General features: G+C 46.5%; 1 protein-coding gene across 1 annotated transcript in view; it reads right to left on the bottom strand.

The window, feature by feature from the left end:
• Window positions 1-482: 482 nt before the first annotated feature.
• LOC122397733 (LIM domain only protein 3-like) overlaps window positions 483-19,844 on the bottom strand; it is a 58,363-nt gene continuing 39,001 nt past the window's right edge. Inside the window, exons 5-6 of the mRNA XM_043397092.1 lie at window positions 7,086-7,242; window positions 483-739 (exon numbers count right to left, since the gene is read on the bottom strand). Of these exons, the coding sequence (XP_043253027.1) occupies window positions 581-739; window positions 7,086-7,242 (316 nt within the window). The 3' untranslated portion in view covers window positions 483-580. The remainder of the gene's footprint in view (window positions 740-7,085; window positions 7,243-19,844) is intronic.

Genomic DNA, 19,844 nt, shown 5'->3' on the forward strand with positions numbered 1-19,844 from the left:
GTCCTGGCTTGGAAGAATTCGAGACGACTCGTTGTTCCGAACCTCGGATTATCCCCTTCCCGTAATTTAACGAGTCCGATTCGCGATGAAGATTGTGGCCCAAACATGAATACCACGCGATTGAATTTTAGTTTCTATCAGTACGCCACAAGAGTCGGTCGCGATTCTTATAATCTCTGTTGCAAAGCAGTTTTCGTCGAGCTGAATGGCACGGGAAGGGGTCAAGAAATTCGGTATAATCGCATAGTCCGTTTCTCACCGACGTGAAAAGCTTCGACGCGACAAGCACTTAATGTTTAATAAATGTCGATTATAATATTTTACGCGTCGGAACGTAGCTTTCGCGAGCTCGTTGTTCACGTGCGGGTTTTCGTCGTTAAAACGACCTCTTTGTTGTTATCTTTAAATAGTAATCTCGATGGTAGAAGCAGACTTACTAAGATTCCAGTAACTAGCGAACCTTTGGAACGTGTGTGCTACGATAGTGACGACGATGATAGAAAAGACGTCCGTGTCGTTGAACAAATTTGGCAACGCTTCTCGCTATTCGATCGATATACGCTGGCGTTTACTTCGTTTGTCATTTCGTATCGTAAGGTGTTTGTGCATTGATGCCGTTTAAATTATTCATGGGGTTCAGGATGTTATGGGCGCTCGAGCTCGCTGGCGCGGGATATCCATTGTGGTTATGGGTTGTTTCTCCGTTTGCGTGTCTCTGCGGACTTCCCGTGGATATGGTCTGAAAAACAGAACGATCATGAAATTATAACGAGTTTCAAATTGTAAGATTACGATATTCGATAACTGGAGCTCGAAACGCCCGGTTATCGAATCTGTTATCAAGCGTTGGCTCGCGATGGACCAATTTCAAAGTTGGCTTTAATCGTCGGTAAATCTACGGCAGTGAAAAGATAGGAAGGAACGCGCAGTCCCATAATTACATCCGCAATCAATCGACCAAGCAGCGGCTTAATCTGATTCGAACAATTATTCACGACAGAGACTTAAAACTCGGAAGAGGGGAGGAAACGTTCTCGCAGCGAGAAAGGGGTTGACGCCACTAACGAATTCGTTTTAGACGCGGTGTTCTCGTTCTCGAACCTCCGTGTCTCTACGGTTCTACTCCAAAAACAAAAGGCCAGAAGAACGAACTTGTATCTCGACTCAACTTGGGCGTATCTCCCCCCGTCTCTTCTATCTTTTCCCTTTCGATATCCTCTCTTTGCTCTCCCTTCTTTCTCTCGAGTTTAGCCGTTTCCGTCTACCCGAGGTATACTTACGGGAATCAAACAGAGAGAGAGAGAGAGGGTGGAGAGAAGGAGAGAATATTTTGCGAGCACGAGACGACGCTAGGATAGGTAAGTGCCGTTGAAAACTTGAAACTTCGTATCTCTAGCTCCGCTGTTCCCTTCACCATCAGTTTCTCTTAGTTTCTCCGGCAAAGGTGTTAAATTATACAGGCTTAAAATTCGACAGACCGTGCGGCTCAGCCCCTCTCGTCGAGAATCCTCCCTCGGCACGATTTTACTCCGTAAGTTGATTGTGCTAACTTTCGCGCAATGAACGAACCTGCCATTTTCATGATTTCCCTCCGTTACCGAGGTTCGGTGTACGCGACGCGAGCTCCAAGTTATTTCTTACCACGTTAACATAAAATCAAACGATACGTTTCTTTGGCGACTTCTCGCACTGCACCGCCGCTCCGTTCGAAGTAAGTCTGAAGTAACAAACGACGAAGCAGGATTCACGAAGTGGCGGGGCCAGTAATTACCTCGTAAATAATTACGATAAAAATGACAAAGAGCCGCTAAAGAAATGCTTTATCACCGCGGTAAGGGGCAACTTTCTCTCCCGCAAGAATGTCTAAATCTTCTTGCCGCGACGAGAACCCTTTTCAGAGTCCGTGCACCAACGAGGACCATCGTCTTTTTCTTTTTCTTCTCGATACAACGCCCTACCATTTCATCTCTTTCGCTCCTCGGTCACCGCTCTTTGTTTCTTCCCTCCTTCCTCGGCAGGACCCCGTGCGTAATTAAGAAATCTCCGTGGAGGACTCCGAACCACCGCGCCGCGTCGTTTGGTCGGTACCACGGGTTAAATTAAGTCTATGACTTATTCAAGTTTTATCTACAATTGTCAGAGAAGGAATTACCGTCCCGTGGATTTACAGCCGTCTTCGTAATAAACTACGCGCGATCTGCGAATCGTATAAATAGATACGACACGGTATAAATTACGGAACGAATAATAACAAAATAGTTTAGAAATATCATCAAGTATTCTTACGACAGACTGTTTTGCGCCCACCAGCCCACCAGCAAGAGTTTGTAACTCGCGAGTTCAAGATCATCCTTACTGGATCGTATGGATCCGGTGTCGTCTGTATCGTACCTTCTGGTTTCGGGGATATTTATTTCGTATCGAACGAGACCAGTTATATACTCTTAGGTATCAGGTTGCCTGTTGTGCGTACAGGAAAGTCGCACGAATTCGAGAGTACGTATCCGTTGTCAGGTTCCACAAAGCCCAAATGTTATCGGGGCCCGCGAGTCCGAGAACGTCCCACGGTCGTACGGTGTATTTTTTATTTCGAATGCCTCGAGTGTCTTTCGCGCAGTATTAATACATAACGCGGCAGCGTAAGCGGGCCTTAACGCGAACCCCTCGCCCGCGAATAAGACATTAATCGTGACTCGACGAGAAGGCGAAGGCAGTTTGTAACTGACGGTAAATGCGGAGCATCCGGGGTTGCCGGGAGCTGGCGAGAATCGCGTGTCATTTGTCCGTTGATCTCCCGCGGCTGGGAACCAGCCAGGTGCAAGCTAGTTCCTCCGCCGCGCTGCTTTTCTTACCCGGAAAAATTAGCACCACCCTCTAGACCGTTCACCGACTCGCCCCGCCCCGAACCTCGATCCCTGCCGTCTATCCATCGGCCAGGGGCACGAGATGAGAATTAGGCAGGTCGTTTATCGGAGAAGAATCGTTTAGAACAGAATGCCGCGAGCCCCGACATTTTATCAGGGATTATTATATCGCGATGGGTTTGCCTAATGCGTTCCATCCTTTGAACTCTCCACGAGTTACTCGGTTCGAGAGATCGGCTGCTAATCGATGCAACAAATAGTCGAGTTTGTAAAAATATGTTTGAACCGAGGTTCAGCGATTTCTCTTGGCGTTTTAGAAAAGCGAAATTATACGCGTTTCCGACGGTCAATTAAACTCGACGCTACCGACTTTCCTGTCGCGCACAAGTCCACACAGAGCTGGACCCACCGAGCGCGAGTAATAATCGTTACAAAAGAGAGTCGGGGACGCATAGCGTTCCGTTGTTTCGCAACTAAACTCATAATCTCGCGTAAGCTTGGCCCCTTCCCATGCGAGTTTTCTCCGCGTGTATTGTACAAGGGTCTACCGGCGGAAGGTTTACGTAAAATTTAGTCAAGCGCAGTGCATCTAAAACTAATAATACCGTAATTAGCAACAACGACGTCCCCGACGATGTTACGAAGAGATCCTTGTAGCTATCCGTGCATACTTTTGCCGAATTATACAATTCATATTTTCATGCTTCGATACCCCTGCGTGTTCGATAACGACCAGAGGCGTATTCAAGAAGTTTAATTTAATTCCGGTTGTCAGTGTATGTTTCTGAAAGTTTCGAGGGTCTAATCGCCTGGAAGAAGTATAGAAGACGTTGTAATACCTTATTCCCCGTACGAATCTCGTACTGCACATTGATCCTCTTAAATTCCCATGTAGTCTCCGTCTTGGCATTAGCATATTATCTCCCTCCGCAAACTCCTTCTCGGGCACACTGCTTCCTCTTTCCCTAGTTCTACCCCCTTCAAACCTCTGATTCGCGGGGGACTTTGCAGACACTTGAGAGTTTGTTTTAAAACTCAGATAATCGTTTCGAGCCCCTTCCTTGTCCTCCTCCTTCTTTCTCGCACTCTGCTCGCCGATTCGCGCGGTCTCTGTTCCTTTCTCGTGCCACGTTCCGCTCTTTTCGACGGGTCTCGAGGGGGAAATTAGATCAAAATAAGACTTCTCGCCAATTTTTAAACGCGTTACAGTTGCGTCCGTTGAGAGGGGAAGATTATGTCGTTGAAACGAAGTTTCTCGCGACGCGATAAAAACGATTCTAACGATCTCGAATCGATTACAACTTTCGCCCCCGAGCGCGTTTTCCGAACGCGTTCAAAGACGCGGCTGACACTTTTGATGGATGAGCGGAGAATCTATTTCCAACGAGGCGATCTTTTCTAAGAGCAGCGGTCGCTGAGAGAAACCGAGAACGCTCCAAGATGGTAATTGAATATATATCGGGGGTCAGTATCGTTCTATTTTCTTTTCTTCTCGTCCATTTTCACCCCTCATTAGCCGTTTACCTCGGATCGTTTCGCGCACTCGAGATTCGTATACGTAACACGGCAGGGCATTACTTACCAGGGACCAAACTCGGCTACTATGGCTGAGAAAGATTGGAACAGCTGTCTGTTCTCAGGCAATCAGAAAAACTACCGTTCTCCTGGTTCGGTCGAGACAACTTTGCCATTCTCATGGCCACGGCTTAAGGGAAGCGTCGGAGCGGCAGCTGCCTCGACCGGGACGAGCACCCTCTTCGCGGTTTTTAAGAATCTTAACGCCCACCTCTTCCTCCTTCTCCCCCTCCTCCTTCTTTCCTGCTCTTTCCTCTTGATTTTCTCAAGCCGAGATAGCACCGACGACACTTTGCATTTCGTCACGACGTCTAATTCCAGCAGCAGCAGCGGCTTGTTTGGTATTCCGGAACCCTTTCGTTCTTAACTCCCGTTGGTCGTTGCTGTGATCCTTTTTATCAGGCTCGAACGAAACATTTTCGTAGATAGGATCGTTTATCGATGGTTTTGCTATAGAAGCAGCAGCATTTCCATCGATAGGGAAAGCTATAATGGATAGAATCCACCCATCCAACGCCTCTGAATAGACACGGTTCCAAACATGACAGAATTTCACGTTCGTCCCTGACAATTAACGAGAGACGACTCGTGATCTGACACTATCTACCGCGTCAAGCTCGCACCGGAGACCAGCTGTCTCGACGATCGTCTTTTCCATTCAGATGCTAAATGTCACAGCGACATTCACCGAGGAAATAGAACGGCCCTCGATGTTGGGTCGGCGGCAGACACCTTTGAGTGTTCTCCGCGATCGAAGGTATTCACGCTCCAGCAACGACATGTCAAGAGGGATCCATCAGGCTTAACGTAATAGATGCGCAAACGACATTAGCATGCCACGCCGATTATTGGCATTAGTCTACCGTCCCGTTATTTCGCGCACCGGTCATTTATAACCCTCGCAGCAGTAAACCCTCCGGCGAAATCGATATTCCATGAACGGTTCTCCATTCACGGAATAACGAACTATGTATCAACCGTCAAGAATCGAGAAGTCGTAAATTCCTCTTTACAAACTACACCTATAACGACTTTGTACATTTTTTACTCGAACTTGCTTGCAATTAAAAGGAAGTTTCTTTTTATCACGCAAGCAACGATAGCTAAATAATTATTACACGTATATGTTTGGTCCAAGAGTTTCAAACGCATCGATCTTTCGCGATACGTGGATCCCGGTCTCTGCTTCGATTTGCCGTACGCGCGAATTGATATTAATTAAACCAACACCGACGCGCACGGAACGTACCCGCGTATAAGGAAGCAGAATTGCACGCAGAAGCTCAACGTGCAAGAACATGAACGCTTACGTGGTGTAGAAATAGAGTCGCGAGGGTTAGCAACCCCTGAATTACACGCAGTTCGCTGGCAGGCCGGCCGAGGGGTGGAAATTTACATATTATAAGTAGTACACGGTGCCGAGTCTGATATCATCAGACTCGGGGACCACCTCGTTATTCTGTGCATGCGTACAATTCGAGCGTGTGAGCCGGCAATCTAGGGTCTTCGACCAGTCGTAAAAGTTTGTCTCGAATACTTGCTCAACGATCGACAAACGGTAATTGTTAGCGGACGAACAGAAACGTCCGAATCGAGGAATGGATTTTTAATCCATGAATGTTTATCGATCTAGTGCCGTCCAAGGGATAGAGGGAACGTCGAACGTCGGCAGTCGATCGGTAAATATTGCACTTGGTAAATTACGGTACGTGACGTAAGCATGTTAGGGGACGTAAACATCCTTGCAAGACGGAGGCTGGATTAAGTAGATCGGATCCTCCTCGGGTCAGACAGGACGAGGTCCTCCGTACAGCGGAGCTTAAGATATTGTTTCGAAGCACGGCTGTTGCTTTAAGATAATCAAGAAACCCAAACGGCTTAACGCGATGAGTTCATACTTCCAACTTGTAAGTAAGGGCTCCTTTCCGCGCTGCGAGGAACATCCTTGAAAACAACGACCGAGAATATATACTATACTGGTCGCTTAGGTTTTTTAATTCTCTTTTTCTCGGCCCGAAAACATTGTTTCGCCTCGTTGGAGGAGCTTGTTCGCTCGTAGCCGAAATTTCAGCCGGGTAATTCCAGCCAAGATACCGGCGTGTTCTTGTTCAAAGTGTAAATTCTTTCGCACGTTCCAGCACCGTTCGAGAGGACGGAACGGATCTTTACGGTATGCGACGAGGCTTGCTTAACGGGCGAGCTTAATTAATAAGGACACGCGATATCCTAACTCGTAAGACGATGGCAGGGTGGTAAAGCATAGCTGAAGCCTCGGGGGAGTCCTTTGTTGTTGTCGAGAGGGTCAGGATGAGCGACCTGCCACTTTAACCCACCTTAAGGGGTTACGTCTTGAGGAGTTTTGAACCTTCCGGAACACCCGATGATCGTAATCTTGAGAAGATTCAAAGCGGTCTGGCCAATGTTACGCGCGGATGCGATACGCTTGTATGGCCAGCATACAGATTCGCGATGGAAACGCGTTATCGATGGCATTTGTAGCGGTATCGCTGTCAAAGGATGTCAACCAGCATTGTAGAGGATCGCGTTGTGTCGCGGGACGAGCGACCGTTGTTGATTCGACCACGCGATAATCTCCCCGTACGTTTCGAAAACGCATTATTTTCTAATTACAAGACGTTCGATTACCTGTGGTTGAAGGTGCGTCACTTGTCTCTTAATTTGTGCCAAGGTCGCTGTTGGAGGCGGATGTACCGCCATGTTCGCGAAAACCAGCCTCTCTTCGTAATCGTACTCGCACAAGATTTTATTTTCGTACAAATAAAATCTGTCGCCGATACAGAATCTGTAAAAGAAAAACGAAGGAAAATTGAAGCGACGCGTTTGACAAAGTAATTCTCACCGTCGCGGTTGCACCCTAACGACATTTTATTATCGTAATATAACAGGATTTATTGTTATTTAGAATCACGGATACCGATTACCTTTTACGAGCATTATTAACACGGTGTGGTATCCTCGCGATCGCTACGGTCGATAAAACCAGAGAGTCACAAAGATTCGAAGAAACTCCGTCCAAGGGTTGTGACGGAGATAGGCGGAGTAGTAAAGCGTGCTAATTCCTTTTAAGACCGTTTTCCGTTCTGCTCCGGCGAGGAAATTGCGAGAAAATAAAAACAAGCAGCGAAATGCTACCGGTGCCCCGTACCTTCCGAGAGTGTCTTCGAGGTTCTTTAAATGTAAATTTCCGCTCGATTCGCAGACGCTACATCGTATCTGGATTACCGCCGAGTCCATTTCTGCTCTACCTTTCTCCATTCATTTTGCACAAAAACGTCCGACTCGGATTCCAAATCTTTTGCCACCGCGCATAAAGAATTACTTATTTCCGCGTTTCTTTATCCAACATTTTTTTCCACGTTTCACCGTTAACGCGACCAAAGAAACGTATCCTACCTGCATTATCGTTTTGACAATTTCAAGCATCGACGTAGCGCGTCTAAAAGTCGAACGTACGAAATCCACGGGATTTTCTAATAATCCGATGCGATATACGCTGCTATACCATACACAGGCAGATTTCAGAATGGTGGCGAAGTATGAACGTGCTTCGCTTGCGATATAAGAGAAATAAGGTTGCCGCGAGGGTTATACGGATCGACCAACTGTCGCCCCCGATGGGTGCGTGGGATACACGGCGCTGGGGGCCACCTCTAAAATCAAAGATTTCGCATTTTTCCATTTTATTGCCGGCTTAAAAGTCAATTTTTTCTGAAACTGCGCGCAAAGAACAGGGCGTCGTTCTCTTCGGATGTCCGCATAAAGGACGATACGCTGAAAATGCTAAAGAGCCACGGTAGCGAGAATCATAAGGGTGGCTGGCTTCCAACGAGCACAATAGATCCAGCGGGATCCGCGGGGGACTCGAAAATCGTTTTGTCAGGCTACGCGACTCCTTGGAATTCTTGTCAGGTGCCGCGAACATCGCTCTCCGAGTGTTATACATACTTCGTATCGACCGCGATAGCACGAGCCTGTTCCCGCGATTTGTCTCAGCAGGATAAAACGACGCCGTGGCTTCCTTATTCTCTAATTCTCTAACGCCTCACCTAATTATACAGCACCTTGCATACATACATACGCGTAAATACAGAGCTCGTTTTCCAGTGAAATTCAGTTTTCTTTTAAACTCGTTCGAAACTTTTAATATCACAAGGTACGTGGTATACTCGTACGTTGAAATTACTGCATTTTGTAATTTTCCTGTAAAAATTTTTAAAAGACACAATGGTTGGCGTATTTTGTTCGTCGTGCGATTTAAATTCCGGCTGAAAGTCCCGACGACACCAGAGGCGATGGTATCCGTCGCCAAGGTCTGTAAACTTCGGCTAGGTGTAAACGCGAAGGGTGTATCTTAGTATCGTAACTCGACGGTGAATAATAAAAGCATTTTTTCGTCGGAGGGGCAGTGCATCGGGTACGTACACGCATTGCGTATTCAACGGATGTGCTGTCCCGTGCTGGGATCGTGTTCCAGTTTTATGTCGGGATTTCTGCCGAGTGGTTTATACCGGCGCTTATGTAAATGCAGACGTGATTTTTTTCCGCACCTACCGGTCTACTCACCTGCACGACTGTACAGGCGATTTGCTGCATTCGAAACGAGTCGAGCTAGCCATCGCATCGCCGCGATTTTCCCAGAAATTGTACGAGTTTGTGATAAACAACGTCGTCGTTGGAAGTTTTATCGTTCGATTCCTGAGAAGCAATCCAACGGACCGACCGAATTTTGTTTCGCGTTCGGTCGGGAGCGGCAGAGCGGTTTCCAATATGCAACGCGTTATTACGACAGTGTCTCGATCGATACGCGTAAGGGGGATGATTTAGCGTCATCAAAAATGAATTGAAATAGCACCTGTTTGCGTCCGTAACTGACATCGCGGATGGTGATCACCCTTCGATTTTCCATTCTTTTAATTCTGTGATTCCGAAAGGGCGAGAGAGCAGAGAAGACAAGGGAACGGAACGAGCAGAGGGACGACGGTGAAGAGAGAAGAGAAACGGGGAAAGGAAGAAAATAGCGAGAGAACCAGAGAGCGATCGGAACATCTAGCATGGACCGCCATAAAAAGCAATGCTCCACCGTAACGGGGTACGATAAGTGCCATGGTGCGAAGTAAAATCGATCCCGGGGGCAGCCTCGAATCGTGCGCCATAAAAAGGGAACATTAGAGACAGGGCGAGAGAGAAGAAGAGGAAGAGAGAGAGAGAGAGAGAGAGAGAAGATGGGTAGGCGGCGAAGAGGAACACGACGGAGAACGAGAAAGAACCAACAAGATCATAGTATAATGATGTTGTGATTTCCCGTTTGGATACACGATGTAGATTGCGTCGATGTAACGCTAAACGCTTTCCACATTAGTAACGTTAATACGAGTTCCAGTATGGTTGGTGGTTCGTGGTATCCTTTCAAATCAAATCAAATCTTAGAGTTTCTTGAACGTTGATATTTTTCGATATTGGTTGGCTACCTATAGGAATAATCGAGGAATAAAATAGCAGCAACGACAACGATGAAAGGGTTGTTTCACAAGTCGTTAACCGTTCTCCGCGTCGCGACATTGAATGTTGTTAAGTCGAGAGGAAGCCTCCGAGATTCGTCGGCAAACAGAGCGAGTAGGAGATTGGAGGGTGAGAAACCCCAAACGGCAACACTTTGGCGGTAGTCAAGACCAGAGGCAGGGAGAAGATGCAGCCGCGGTGGGGAGGTTGCAAGGAATAAATTTTCTACTTGATCGCCGAGTAACAAAGAGAGAGAGTGAGAGAGGGAGAAAGAGAAGTGGTAGAGAAAGCGTCTATATTCTTGGTAGTTGGTGGCGGTCCTACTCAATTTGCATCAAACTATGGAGGGACAACCGCTCGTACCTTTGCTACCCCACACTGATTCCTCGCGAAGCTGCCGTTCTGGCACCTGATGGAGCTGTACTCCTACCCCCTTCGACGTTCCACGGTAGAGACTAACGCGTTTAGCAGAGACTCGAACCCCTAATCAGATCTTCCGACGGCACCAGGGTTTCTAAGGTGCTGCTAAGTGTGAAGTTAATGGAGTCAAGACGTTGCTCGTTCGCGCCAAAGTGTTTGCTCGATATGCCCCTAGGCAGCCTGCCGACAACCATCATTTTTTCTTAAACGGAAAGTTACAAATTTTTGGTCAACGAAAATGTACGCTCGTACTCGTAGCATTTTCTAACCATCGCAACTATTATCCACTTTCGTCTTAGCTGGCAATAAGGGAGAAACTATTTAAAAAAGTAGTCGTAGATATTAGAATTTTTATACGATACGGTCGATGGAACACGAGCGAATTTAAATAATATCTGATTTGGTCGCGGAGGTTCTGATCTGCCGTCAGGACGTTTCATACCGGGATGCTTTATTTCGATAATGGCTGCTTACCTAGCGCGTTCTCCTGTTAATTAATTCAGACTGTCGGGGTATCAGGGAACTGTGACGCGCTAATTCGATCAGAAGTGAATTCGCTCGCTTCGGTAGCGAGGGCTCGTTGTCGGCGCGCTTGGGGGAAGTGCGCTACCTTTGCTTCCAAGACAGATTTACCCCCGCAGACAGTTGACGTCGCTATCTAAATGTCGCTCCGGAGGCGCGTCGGAATGCCACTCGATAATACACAACGCGGCGCGGCGCGGCGCGGCGCGTCGCGTCGCGGCGTCTCGAATCGCGACTCATTGTCCGACCGTGCGCTGCACGGTGACATGGAAATGTTCACGGGCTCTATGTCATGTCATGCGTCCCATCGACGTCGAACCGAACGCGAGCGCGAGCGTGGATTCAAGAATAGAGAACGAACGCGCGTGACTTTTTGGTAATTACCTGTCTAAAAACGCCGTCACGCGTTCGCAATCAAATCCAAACAAACAAAAAAAACTAGAAGAAAATTTATAAATTGTAAATAGAGATTCTCGAACGCCGACTTTATTTCACGTTCCGTTTGGACGTTGAAAGTATTTGCCTTTCTATTAATTTCTATGCGGCGTGGAATTACGCGCCGGCAACCCTGAGCTATATTAATAACGCAGATTACCAAGGAAATTAAGACAGCGATGGGTCGTTGATACCTCGAGGAACGCGGCTTTGTTGTTACGGCCGATGGGGTTGAAGCGGTGGGAAGACGAGGTCGTGATATTTCTACGCGGCACGCTTGCCCGTCGCGTCCTGGTCGTCGCTACGCTCTTTAATAGCGCGTCTTATCGAACAATTGAAACGCATTACTCTTCGTTCCAGCGAAGGAAAACTACTTTAATTTTTCCCCTCGGAATTCCTTCGACGCTCGAGACTCTCCTTACCGTCTTCCTTGCCGATATTCTTTGGCGTTATGCTAATACAACTCTGCATTAATATGTAACGCACCCTGTCAGGAAAAAAAAAACAAACGTTATCGTAAATATACAGAGCTCGAGGTTCGTGATATTCAAGTTCAATAGGCTCTTGGTATCGCGAATCGATCGATCGGTCACCCTATGGATTCGAGAGAAAAAGTTCCGAGGCAAAGCGCAATCACATCAAAGATTATTTCCGCCAATAAAACGGAAGTCGAGTTTCGTCTGGGATGGGGACAGGAGTGTACGAATCGCTCTCGGTCGCGGAACAAGACGGGGGCAAGAACCATACTAAGAAAACGAGAAGGGAAAGGAGGGGAACGAGCAGGAAGAGGGGAAAGGGACCGAGGGGTTCGAAACAAGGATAGAACACGGAGGAGGAACGGTGGTAGCGAGAGGTTAACCGACAAGCTTGGCAATAAATCTACCATTCGCCCGGAGCTGGTACTTATCAGTTCTTCAGGATCAGCCACGACACCACTGACTGCGAGAAAAGCCTGGCGGGCTCTCGTCTCTCGAAATTGACGGCCGCGTTCCACCGAGCAAAGTTCGTCAAGAGGTCGAGCAAAACGCGAATCGCACCGTCTTCCATCGATTCTACCAGCAACGAACTCCCTGATTCCCGAGTAACAGGAAACGTTGGTCGCTTTCGAGCATTTTACCAACGATAAACGACCAAAATAAGGAGGAAGTAGAATCGCGGACTCGATTCGACCGGCGCTATTATCTTCGTTTCACGGAAACGTATTGACTGGATGCGCCGGCATAACAGTACGGATGCTCGACACGATCGATGCCCATTTCGAAAGGCTAAGCTCCCAATCTGCATAATTGCCAGTTAACGAGAACGAACTATAACGCGCGCGCATACACACACACACACACACACACACAAGGTCTCGCGTGTACATCCGTTTACGGCGCGGCGCGATTCGGCCTGCCCGTCGAGAGGTTCGTTTCTTTTTTAACCCAAGTCTCGCTCCGAAACGCGATGGTCCTTCAATTTCGTTGGAAATTGACAAAATAGTTTTGACAAAGCCAGGCGAGAAGCGAATTGGTGTATATAACGAGGAAACCTGCCAATTATGGCAGTGGACGATAGTCGATCGATCCGCTCGTAAGCACGTACTCGTGCTCATCGATGAACATCGTCGAGAAGTACGCTACCGTACTCCATAATTCCAGCTAAACTCCGGTTAATTCGAATGGGGCTGATGCAGACCGAACGTATTCAAGAGGCCGTACAGGAAGTGGAGGACCATGGTCCGGTAAGTCGTTTCGGTCTACGAACTATCGAACCGTCAAGAGGAATAGGGTTAATCACGAATTACATTAAGTAGCCTGTAGCGGCGTAATTAGTCGAGAGCTAAACCATCACCTCCGAAATCTTCCGCGTACCGATATCGAATATCGAAGTTAACCTGCACCTGTAACTGTAACCGTAACAGTAACCGGCGGGCACGTCGCGAGGTTTCATTTCTCCCGGTTCATCGTCGTTTCGCGATCAAGCTCCGGGCAAGGTAGTCTGGATTTCTGACAACGAATCTCCGCAATTACCAATAAAGATAACATCAGGCGTAGCAAAATACCTTGTACGATACTTTGCAAATTCGATAACATCTTTCAGGCTCTTCGTTTTTCCGATCGATTGCTAAATTTAATTCTAGTCTACCGTTGCTCGATTTGTTCTCGACTTTCCTTGGCTCGCGAAGAATAATTCATTGTTAACCTATTTTTGAGTTTCGTAACGTTCGATCGGAAAAGAAAAATGTCTACGTATTTAATCGATAGTTTAACAAGCATTGTCATTCTTTAATTAACATATTATTCGATAGTATGTCTGATTGGTTAGAGTATGATATTCTTTCTACAATTGACCGATTGCAGAAAGAAAGACGAAACCAAAGGAAGGGGAATTCTTGCGTTACAGGAAGGAGATTATACTATGATTAGTCAGACCTGCTAGCAAACGTGTTGCCTAAAAAATGCGCAGGATTTCGGGGTATGTGTATTCACCAAAAATGATTGCAATTGACCCCTGCAAACGAAAATAATTTTTTTAGAACGATTTGAAACTTTTCAATTTCGCCGAAAAATTTGGGCAACTGTACGAATTTTTTTTTCGAAAGTGCGTAGGATTTCGGGGATATGTCTATTCACCAAAAATGATTGCAATTGACCCCCGCAAACGAAAATAATTTTTTTAGAACGATTTGAAACTTTTCAATTTCGCCCAAAAAGTTAGCCACCTACCCCCTGTCGATTTTTCTTAAAAATTCGTTTTTCATTTTTAGTAGTTTTGTTTGACGTCCTACAGAAAAGTTGTCTAATACTTTTTTGTAGGTACCCATGAGCTCTACTTCGGGAAAAAGTTTCATTGAGATATATTCACTATTGTAGGAATTATGGCTGTTTGAAAATTGGACGACTTTTATGGGGTTTTTGTCATTTTACGGGGTTAAGGAATAACTTTTTGATTATTTTTAGAGTGTCTATGTATTCTACGCTAAAATACGCGTTGTTTGCCGCTTTGAACATTAAAATCCTCCAATCCGTTCCGAAGTTATGACATTTTAAAGATTCGCATCAATTTTCGGGCAACATTTCTGGGCCATAAATTACATTTTCGATTAGGATTTTTTTTCTCGAAAACGCGTAGGATTTCGATGGTATGTTTCTTCATAAAAAATGATTGTAATTGACACCCGCAGCTGAAAATAATTTTTTTAGAACGATTTGAAAATTTTCATTTTCGCCGAATTTCAGGGGAATCATCGTTTATGGTCGGACATTGTATTTTCGGTAAAGAATTGTTTCCTCGTAAGTGCGTAGGATTTCGGGGGTATGTGTATTCGTAAAAAATGATTGTAATTGACCCCCGCAATAAGAAACAATTTTTTCAGAATGATTTGAAATTTTTTAATAACTTTTTAACGAATTTTAAGAAATTGATATTCTTGATTTTCGTCTTATGTTGGCCTCTAGAATCTCCCATTAAAATTTTTCCCAGGGGTGGCCAAACACCCTGTATGTACAGACAGTAAGTGCAGACTGATTCGATTTTACGCACGAAAGAGAGCGCGCTGCCCTCGATGCGTATAGCCAAGTGCTGTGGATGACAGGGATGCCAACGGTGGTGTTGACGTTCCTGTAATTTGACTGGAAAATATCCAAATCGTTCGCGTAATTCTACCGGAAACTGCAGATTGTTTCGATGTTAATTCTATCGTTAAAATCAATTTTAAAGCGGCTCGCGTGTGCGAGCTGTACGGATCCGTCGCTGCGTGATCGAAACGATCATGGAGACCAAAGTACATCGCGCGTCGAACGTTCAACTACTTTCTCGAGTTTCTTTGTCGCGAAATATAAGTATCAGCGAAGGTTTTCCGTGCATTGTACTCGTATAACGAATCGAGCGTATCCCGGAACGGATTTAATAAATTGCACCCTACAGCGGAATAATACGACCCCTCTCCGTGGAAGGGTTATGAATGTAAACCCTAAAATTAAGCTCACAATTAAAGAGATCCCTTTTAGCGGGTAAAACTCATTAGATGACTTATCCGTTACGTTTATTCCAGTAAGCTTGATCGACTCTCTTTTAAATCGCGCCGTAAATTAAAGCCACGCAACGATCCCCCCCCAAATGGTTAAACAATTTTTTTTTCAAATATGTATGCATATCGGAATAGTTTCGAGCGAACCGAAGGTTAGATACTTCGAAGCTTAATTAACAAATTGGTCCCTTAAGAGTTATCCGGCGGCACAGGACCCTGAACACGGATAATTCAAACTTGTACGAGCCACAGTTTAATTACTAAATCTTGTACGAAGTTGGATGCAGGATCTACCGGTGCAAACTTCTTGGTTTGGTTAATGTACGGGAAACCATACTTTATCATCGTACGACGAAACGTACGGCCTAATATCGAAATTCGTGGTAACAAGAGAACTCTAGTTTCGTTAATAGAGTTCCTTAGTTTCGAAAAACTTAAATACCCTTCTTATCCGGTAAGTTAGAGGTTCGACTGGTAACGTTATCTCGCTTAGGGCAGCTTGTTTGACTTCTAACAGCGTCTCCACCTTCTGACCGGTAGCATTTGATAACTGAATATCCTGAATATCCTAGAGGGGTGAAAGATAGAGAGGGGAAGAGAGTGAGAGAGAGTGAGAGGCAGAGTTCTGTTAGCGGGTTTAGCTAGTCTAATCCTTTCTGTGGGTCGGCTTTGCATTAAGCAAAGTCCATCAACTTGGCGTAAAGCTGGAGGAGTTTCGAAGACTGCTTATAGCCGGAGTATTACTGTAGTGTTATTCAATAATTGGTGAAAATTTAATTCAGGTTTAGGACGTTGGGAAAGCGCGGCGTTCGATTCGTCGAGTCATCTCTAGCGAAATAATAGTGGACGTTTTGCTGTCAACGTGGCTTTCTCCGCTCTTTTATGAACGAGCTTGTCGAACGTTAGAAATAAAAGGAAGAAGGGGGTTAATTCTGAGAAGCAACGCAACGGCCATATTTCTCAATAAACAATAAATCAACGAGGACGCCGAGTAAGGTATAACGCCCTCTCTTATAGATCGCTTTTCTTCTTTCCTCTTTTCGGGGCACGTGTCTTTATCCGCCTTTGCCCTAGCTCTTTCGTTCCTCTCTCCTTTCTTTCTTCGACGCTCTCCGACTCTCTTTCCGTCGCTTTTCAAGTCACCGAGCCCCCATTAATCTATGGTTATCTACGGCTTGCGCCGGATAAGTGCGTCGGAATGAGCCATTTCACCCTTGGGAGTTCGAATCCATTCTGTGCCCTCGAAGAGAAGGCTATCTATAGACTGGCCCTTGGGCATCCTCTTTCACCCTCGTGATGAGGTGTGCAAAACTTTGTCTTTAACGAGATCATAATGACAATACCGAGCGTGCGAAGCCAGATCGTTTCGCTTCCAACCAATTTCGGACTTACGCCGCAAGTTGTACTTTGTTTCGTTTCGTCGCCGAGTTTCGAAAGATTACTCCAACATTCGCACCGGGTTCTCTTCGGCGGTGAATAATGCTCCCAGGTTATCCGTTCACCTTCGAGTCTCGTAAGTAAAGCGGAAAGCCACTCCTGTCTGCCGCTAGTCTGACCTAACGAACTAAAGAACAACTTTAGTTTTCATGCATCCAGGCAACCCTTGGCCCCCTCTTTCTCATCCTATCGCGACGACGACTCGCCCTTATCGTCGGGAAAGTTAAGTGGAAGAAAATGCGTGTTCGAAAAATGGGGAGATGCCGAGTAAAGTTGAAATTGATGCACTGTACGGGACCCTGAACCCACGAGGTTTACGTTGTCGGCGCGTTGCGAGCTGCCAGTCGAGATAACTTTTCCACGTTAGCACGATGGACGGCGATCTATTATCGCGTTAGCGAAGAACCCGCTACGAAACTCTCAACTACATCCAACGCAACAACACCGAAATAATTCGAGGAAATTGTTATTCGAAAGTATTATCGTTTCGGGGACGAAATATTTAACAAACGTTTTAATAGATGCGAAAGCACGAATGCAAACGATATCGACGTACCGTGAATATCGCATGCTTCGCGACTGTCACAGACGAACCGAATGGACGAGCTGTCGAGAACGGCGCGAGTAATACGGTCGCTCGACTATAGACGCTGTTATTGCAACCGTGATAGTAACCGAATAGTCTAGGCTTCCGAACTGACGTTGGACGTGACAAGTGATATTATACCGAGTCGTCCAACTCTGCAAACAGCCCACCAGATACGGAGTGTCTGCCGCAGACGGTCTGTAACTCAGATACCAATGCGTTACGCGGGGAACAGCCTTCGGATCGCGCCTTAGTTTCATCGCGATTTGCCTTGGGCGGATTGAAACGCGTTGTTGTTTATCGTTTAACGGGTAACCAACGAAACTCACCCACGCGACGCGACGCGACGTTTGGTCGAATCGTTGATCCTCGATCGTATCGATGCGCAAATTTATTTTTCCATCTATCCATAACACGTTGGTGCATTGTTTCGTTGCGATGCGCGCGATCGTGCCGTAGCACTCGGAACGCAGATTATAAATCGTGGCGATTGGGCGGGGAGGCGTAGGGGTGGACACCGTTCGATAAATTGGGATTTTATTATCGCTAATAACCATCCGAAATTATTGTCTAGTGATATTTACGCCGAGGCTAACCTCTCCCGGCATCGGACGTTCGAGCGTGTCGTGTACGGACATTCGTGCCGCTCACACAGACGGTTTTGCACGCGCGGGGGTCTACATGCGCTTTTCGTGATCGTATTTTCGCCATTATTTACGCGTCGCGTGCATACGGTTCTCGCTTCTACGCGGCTTTACGAATGTTTATCGGCAAAAATTAACGGGCAATTTGTACCGGGCGCATTGTCGCTGGTAATTATTATTTTATCGATGGTCACGCGCGATCTCTCGCGCTCTCATTATTTATTGGCTGCCGCGTTCGATTCCACCGGCGGGCGACACTGCCTCCACTATTGCCAGCGGCGGTGTTACCGCTGTTTTCGAAGAATTTTGCTTACCGGGCAAACGAGAATTCGCGCGATAGTATCGCGCGCGAGCTATTAAAACGTTCGTCGCATAGTTTCGTAAGCTAATTTCCAATTAAACCTTTCTTTCGCCATACCATCGCGATTACGCGTTCAACGTCAACGTGGTTGCTATCGACGTTACAAGTATTTTTCTCCTGCTCCATCGTAAACGCATCGGCATCCGTTTTTGGTATAGTTACACGGCGGCGATACCGTGGTCCAGGCCTGGAACGTCTGCGTGTCGTTTCGCGTAATTGGCTAGGCTCATGCCAAGTCATGCACAGAAAAAAATTACATTTCGCGGCACGTCGCGTGTTGTTTATACGCGTGCAGGCCGCAACGCGGATACAAACGGTGTTTGCAAAACAAGAGATCGGTCGTCGTCTGGTTGGTACCATTGTACGGAGAGAAAAACACTCTGGAAGTTTAAAGGTTGACGCATCGAAAGGAATTCCTCCGTAACCGTAAACGATAACAACGGCGGCAGGAGCAATGGAAGAGTCGCGTTTCATACACGAGCCACGCACCACGGATACACTCGATTATATTTCGATTACGGTTATAGTAAATCTAAGCGAGGATGGGAAGGGGTGGTGTGTAGATAGCCCGAGGGAAATGGCATTAATTTCTATAACGACATTCGCCGCGGTGCGGCAATTTCGGTATCGTTTTATCGGCAGCCACGTAACGCCAATACGTGTGCATATAATGCCGAGGTATACGTGCCGGCCTCTACGCACACAGCTGCCTATCCGCCGTCCGCTTCAGCTAATTTCGTGTTTGCTCGATTAATTTCCCACGTTTAACGGAATTTGATGTTTCGTTAATTATTCTGTCGTGCGCGCTTCATACCGCACGCACGTAGCCTCGCGCGCGTCCGCTACTTTTTCTCTCGACTACATCGTCCGTTACTTGCCGGCGAATCCGACTAATGGTCAAGAATCGAATCGACGCCGAACGCAAATACCATTTCCACCTATTTTTCTCGATAACGTGCACCGTGTACAAAGTCTGTATTAATTTTTCGAAACGATCTTTACGTGTCGGTAACCAGCTATTCGGTATTCAGCACCTGGTATCAATTACTACGTTCTTTTCGACCGTATTCAAATAGCTCGTTCAACGTTAAACGCGTTACGTCGAGGTTGGGTATCGTTCCGTTCGGTTTTCCGAGAACATTCAAGAAAGAATCGACCACGCGACGATGCACGCGATGAAATATTGAAGCGGCTAGAAAGTGCGAGGCATCGTTAAGGCTGTAAGCTGACATTACTCGGAGCAAACTAATCGCAACTTGTCAGAGTGATATAGGGTATGCGTACACCATATACGAGAAGAGTTTAATGTCCCATTTAAGCCATGCGTGGCTTAGGTACGTCCATTTTCTAACAAGGCCCCTAAACCGGAGATTAAGCCATCACTTTACTCTCGAGAGCCTTTCAAAAATCCGAGGCTTACGTCTAGGCACCGGTACTGACGCGAACGTCGGCAGCGACTGCGAATTAA

Source organism: Colletes gigas, unplaced genomic scaffold, assembly GCF_013123115.1.
Source record: "Colletes gigas isolate AHSC1104 unplaced genomic scaffold, ASM1312311v1 Colletes_gigas_Sc00010, whole genome shotgun sequence".
In the NCBI taxonomy this organism is placed as follows: domain Eukaryota; kingdom Metazoa; phylum Arthropoda; class Insecta; order Hymenoptera; family Colletidae; genus Colletes; species Colletes gigas.